At 34.7% G+C, this 5,468-nt stretch overlaps 1 protein-coding gene and 1 long non-coding RNA gene across 2 annotated transcripts; one reads left to right on the top strand and one right to left on the bottom strand.

The window, feature by feature from the left end:
- Nucleotides 1–80: 80 nt before the first annotated feature.
- On the top strand, nt 81–1,293 carry LOC109582465 (uncharacterized). Its single transcript, XR_002185102.1, has 4 exons — nt 81–171; nt 271–314; nt 412–483; nt 913–1,293. It is a non-coding gene; the product is annotated as an uncharacterized LOC109582465 (long non-coding RNA).
- Nucleotides 1,294–1,373: 80 nt separating this feature from the next.
- On the bottom strand, nt 1,374–5,462 carry LOC100639029 (uncharacterized protein DDB_G0271670-like). The gene is made up of 5 exons (XM_019997182.1): nt 5,412–5,462; nt 4,161–4,852; nt 3,671–3,936; nt 2,108–2,409; nt 1,374–1,913 (listed from the first exon to the last, which is right to left on the bottom strand). The coding sequence occupies exons 2-5, from the start codon at nt 4,722–4,724 to the stop codon at nt 1,450–1,452; spliced, it is 1,596 nt and encodes a 531-aa protein (XP_019852741.1). The 5' UTR covers nt 4,725–4,852; nt 5,412–5,462; the 3' UTR covers nt 1,374–1,449.
- Between the last annotated feature and the right edge of the window lie 6 nt (nt 5,463–5,468).

The raw sequence follows: 5,468 nt of genomic DNA, 5'->3' as shown, positions 1-5,468 counted from the left end.
TATAAAAATCCATGTTTGGGCTATAAATTTGTATTGTACATAGTGTCTCAAGGTATAATCTATTAAAATTTGAATACAATAGACAATTAAGACCAAGAAAGGCTATCGGAAAATCATATAAAGTTATCATAAGCAGAAAGGTATTTGATGAGCTCATCAAGGAAAGAAAAGGTCATTACTTTATTATCATTATTGCTGTATCATGCCTGTACATGCTTTTTGATTATACATAAAGTACTAGTCTAGTATTATTTTTTGCTATATTTATAGTTATGATGACCCAAGAATCAAAACATTTTTTAAGAGAAAGAAAGGTAAATAAATATGATTATGCATGCATACATGTTTGCATGTATTGTGTGTTGAGGTTTGTGGCTAAAATTTGTTATTATCAGCCACAAATATTTTTAGAAAAACCAAAGGAGAACTTATAAAATTAATGCAGGAAGTACCAAAAAATGGACATCACCAATCCTTGCATATGTAAGTATATGTAATAACAAGAGTACATGATAACCATCATGTACTCTTGGTAATAATGAGATTAGCAACACCCTTGCATCATTTTTACACCTCAGTCTAATTTACTGTATATGTGGTTTTTTTTGAGGGGATTATATTTTGCGAAATCTGCTTAAATTCCAATTTGTGGATTTTAATTTCGCGAATTCTACCACTTGTGCCATGTGGTACCATATTAAATTGATTTTTTTGTGAATTTTATTTTCGCGAATCAGGAGGGAATCCGCGAAATTTGTAACCCTTGAAAAAAAACCACTTATATGGTAGTAATTTTGTACATTATTGATCTTTATTGATGTATTGGGCATTTGGCTCTACAATTATGAATGATAATTACTTAGATAGGCATCTGCCATTATTATTATTGAATGCCTTGTACCCCTTTTTTAGTAAATCATTGAAGAGCAAGGGATCACCTGTTATTTCAAGTGATTATAACAAAAAAGAATTTATTAATTTTAATAGAATTAATTTATTTTTAAATCTTTATTTCTTATTTTAAATGTTCTACCTAACAAGAAGATCAAGTCTTTTCAACTCTGTATAATTTTGTTGACTTGCTAATTTTTCAGTGACTATAAATTAATTATTCTATTTGCTGTTTATTATTTTGTTTTGTTGTTCCAAACCTAACATATCCTTTACCATCATGTATAGTGTACTCAAAAAACTTTGCCAAAAAACTTTCGAAGTAAAAGTTATTTCCTAAAATTAGGTCTGATTAAAAATATTTCAAACTGAGGAGACAATATTTTTAGCATAATGAGGTGCAGTCTGCCATTAAAGCAATCATATTAATTATAATTTTAATAATATTTTTAAAGAACTACAACACAGAAAAACAACAATAATAATATAATAATATGATCTTATAATACCAAATGAGAGACATGTAAAGAGAAACAAAAAAAGAGAGAGGGGGTGTCTTTAGTTAATCAATAAAGAGATAATGATAAAAAGAGAAATGAGTCCGAGGGAAACATGCAAATACCCGGAACCGGACGGAGGCTTAGGTTTATCATCATCAGGTCCATCAGTAGTACTAACGGTACCAGGAGTTGAAGTGGGGTTGACTGAAGAAGAAGAACTAGAAGAAGAGGAAGATGATGAACTAGAGGAAGAGGAGCTAGATGAACTTGAAGAGCTAGAAGATGATGAGCTAGTACTAGTTGAGCTGCTGGGTGGGTTAGTGGATGATGAAGAAGGTCTGGTTGCTGTTGATGAACTTAATGAAGTTGAAGAAGGTGTGATGGAAGTCGATGATGAAGTCATGGTTGATGAGGATACAGAGGAAGGCGTGGTCATTGTGGCGGAACTAGATGTGGTTGTTGTAGTAGATTCTGTTGTTGTGATAATGGAATCTGTTGATGTGGGCAATGGCGTAGTAGATACTAATTGAGAAATAGCAATAATAATAATGATGTCATTGCACTCTACATGTCTGTCTGTCTATCTCTCTTCCTTGATCTCCCTCAACCCTCTTTCCTAGCTCCCTTTCCCCCTCTCCCTCCCTCTCTCTCTCCTCTCTTTCCTTCCTTCCCTCCCTCTCCCTCCCTCCCTCTCTCTCCCTCCCTCTCTCCCTTACCTTTAGCACAAGATGCAGTAGACGTTACAGTGGCTGGACTACTAGGATATCCAGTATTCTGAAACTGGTCGTACCTGTTGGTACCAGCAGTAATATCATAATTGCTAGTGGTCGGCAGTTGAATATTACACAAATGAACTTCACAAGTGATCACACTTGAGCTGCATGACTCCATTTCCTTTGACACGTTCATGAGTAGCGTTATTGCGTCTTTGTAGAGTAGGCCAGTATCTGCTCTAGTGTATAGCTCTGGGTTCTGTCTTTGGGAGAGTCTATCTGGAGACACTTGAGTGTATTTGTAACTAAAGAGAGGAAAATAATGTAAAGTAGAATACAGTGCCTGATAAAGAAGCTACAATATGTATATTATATAGTAAACTAGTAGGTCCTATACTCTGTATATGAGACTACCGTATAGCGGGATTTATTGAGAGTAAAAAAATTGACAAAAAAAGTAAATTTCCCAGGTCGGCAAGTTTTAATTTGACAAATAGTGCCCTTTGCATACATGTGGCACAAAGTACAAATTTTTTGACAGTTATAAAATTTGACATTTTATTTTAAATCGTCAACTCGTCAAAATAAAACCTTTGTCAATAAATCCTGCTATACGGTATTCTAGTATACTATATATAATCAAGAGTGGATATCATATTTCATAATGATGACAGCATTTCTGCATGGCAGGTCTACATACAAAATATAGAACCCACCACATCAAAGGAATGATATATCATTTTCCTATTTGTAGTATGATGCGTGGGCGGATCAAAGGCACCACCAGTGCTATAACTTCAATAATGAGCATGGTATGAAAATATAGCACTTATTGGAATATGTAGTGCTGTACAGTATAATATGTATGGGCTTTCCTTTTAACCACAAGCTTTGATAGAGGCAAACCACAGCCACAGCTATATACATTATACATGTACTATTATCTGTACATGTATCTGTACTAATACATGTACTATCATTCCTTTGATGTGGACCCACCACATCAAAGGAATGATGTATCATTTTCCTACATAATGTATCTACACTTTATATTAAGTGTAATAATATAATAGACACAACTGAGTCTGCTATTATATCAATTAGAGGTCACCATTGGTCAGTCATTTATAGACTTTATTATAGGCAATAAATTGTTTTAACATTAAGATACTGATTGTACATGTATATACATGTACATGTAAGCCAGATACATGTAGCATTGTGTAGTAAAGCCTTTGTGAATGAATCACTTTGAATGCAGTGAACTTTATAGCACATATTCTAAACTACAAAAGAGTACGTGTGTACTTTAATTCACTTCAAGCCATAAAAACTTCCCACTGATCATCTTGCAATATAATATACATGTACATGTATTTGCATGCTTAAATTGATACCTGATAAGGTCTAACACTAAATTAATAATCAATTCTTTTTTGCTCTTTCACTTTCAAAGACCCAAACCCACTCAGGCAACACACAATATGCATAAACCATTTTAGTTTCCTGCCAACTAATTTCCTTTCTCTCTCCCTCTCTCTCCCCCCTCTCTCTCTCCTAACATACCTTCCCTCATCAGTTCCATTCCAGCAGTTACAATCAGAGGGTGTTGCTGATGAACACATACTACTACTCAGTCCATTAAACATCAAGTGAATGCCATTAGTACAAGACACAGTGCCAGCTAGTGCTGCATCAACTTCTGACGATGACTGTCTCTTAGTAACCAGTGATCTCTTAGCAACCAGCGAATGGCGAGTATTAGAGGCAGAAATACTTCTTTTCTTTCTGCCAAATATAGATTCAAACGTAACACCACACTTTGTTTCTAACTAAAAAAGTAATAAAAAATAAACAATGATTGACAAAAGGTATCATTTGGTGGAATATTAAATTAATCATTATTGTGAAAAAATATCAACTTGTGTGTTTTCTGTTAGAGAAACATTATTTTCAAAAGTTACAAAATAACTTTTTGCATCCTGTGCATAAATTTCATTGTGCATGAATTTCAAAGACAAATTTAATTAGTTTGAATCAAAGCTTTAAAACTCACCTCACCCTTTATAGTACTAGTATCTGTTTGAGTTTTTTGAGCAAATTTAAACATTTCAGTCTGCAATATATTGAGAGCATCAAATGGATCATAGGCCAACAACTGATTATAAGTAGAGTATAACGACTGGTTAAACTTAGCATAAGCAGTGCCAAACTCCTCAATATCAACAAGACATCCTCTCATTACATTAATGCAATGAGAAGGACAATAGGAAAGGCTCATACCAGCACAAAGCGAGCAAGACCTTAATTGTGCTAACTCTTTCATGCAGTCGGATGAGAAACCATGAGATATGATCGAAGCTAGAGCATTCTCGGCTACTTTGAGACCTCGTAGATACTTGAAATATAAATTGTAACGGATGCCAAATTTCTTTGATCTGTCTAGGGTTTCATTGCCATTCTTGTTCCAGAAATAATTGTAAAAGCAGTTATTGAAGTCATCTCCAGTTGGTACCGTAAGAAATTGCCGCTTCACAGATTCCACAAATACGGTTGTATACAAAGTGAAGTAAACCTTTTGGAACTCAGTGTCAAGATTGCAGTAGCTGAGGGAGGTCATCCCAGATTTTAGATAGTTGTAAAAGTCATCAAAGATGTGCCTGTGTGTATTGAAGCTGCTAAGAGCCACTATCTGAAAACCTTGAAGCAAGACAGCTTTACTTTGATCAATGTATGCCTTAGTGAGATCTATTAGGAGAGAAGGGGAAGAGAGAGAGGGAGGGAGGGAGGGAGGGAGGGAGAGAGAAAGAGAGAGAGAGAGAGAGATGAAAGAAGAATGGGAAGGAGTGAAGTGTTAAGGTTATTGTACACATTTAGATAAGAGTTATTTTTAAAAAGATGAAAGAGAAGACTTCAAAACATGTTGTGATATAAACTATCAAGACATCATCTCTTTGAAGTAGGCCAAACCAACCAACAGTTTACTATATAGTAATGGTAGAAAGCACAAACTTTGACATAATCAATCACATACAAAAAACAGTGGTGACTTTTATTACATGACACTTAATTGCTAGACACATACATACATCCTTATGCTAGTGTATAAAGTACATGAATGCCAAGCGATAAAAGGATTTGAGCAATTAAACAATGATAGAAATATGGAGAATGACACTGTAAACACACACACAGAAAAGGAAAGACAGAGAGAGAGAGTGAGGAAGACAGACAAGAGTATGAGATCAAAGAGGGAGAGAGGAGAGAGCTTATGGGAGGAAGGAAAGCAGAACACTGTGTCGCTTACCAAGTAGAGTGCTATTGAGACAAGGACTTATTGAATTATTAAGTTTATTGAGTTACA

This window comes from Amphimedon queenslandica, unplaced genomic scaffold (genome assembly GCF_000090795.2).
Source record: "Amphimedon queenslandica unplaced genomic scaffold, v1.1 AMPQUscaffold_13382, whole genome shotgun sequence".
NCBI classification, from domain to species: Eukaryota; Metazoa; Porifera; class Demospongiae; order Haplosclerida; family Niphatidae; genus Amphimedon; species Amphimedon queenslandica.
Note: the sequence above shows the minus strand (reverse complement) of the source record. Positions and strands in the feature narration are given on the sequence as shown.

Coding starts and splice junctions, on each gene's coding strand:
- LOC100639029 (XM_019997182.1), bottom strand. CDS start 4,724: ATGACCTCCCTCAGCTACTGCAATCTTGACACTGAGTTCCAAAAGGTT. Junction 2,410..3,670: donor AATGGAACTGATGAGGGAAG/GTATGTTAGGAG, acceptor TCCTCTCTTTAG/TTACAAATACACTCAAGTGT. Junction 1,914..2,107: donor TACTGCATCTTGTGCTAAAG/GTAAGGGAGAGA, acceptor TTTCTCAATTAG/TATCTACTACGCCATTGCCC.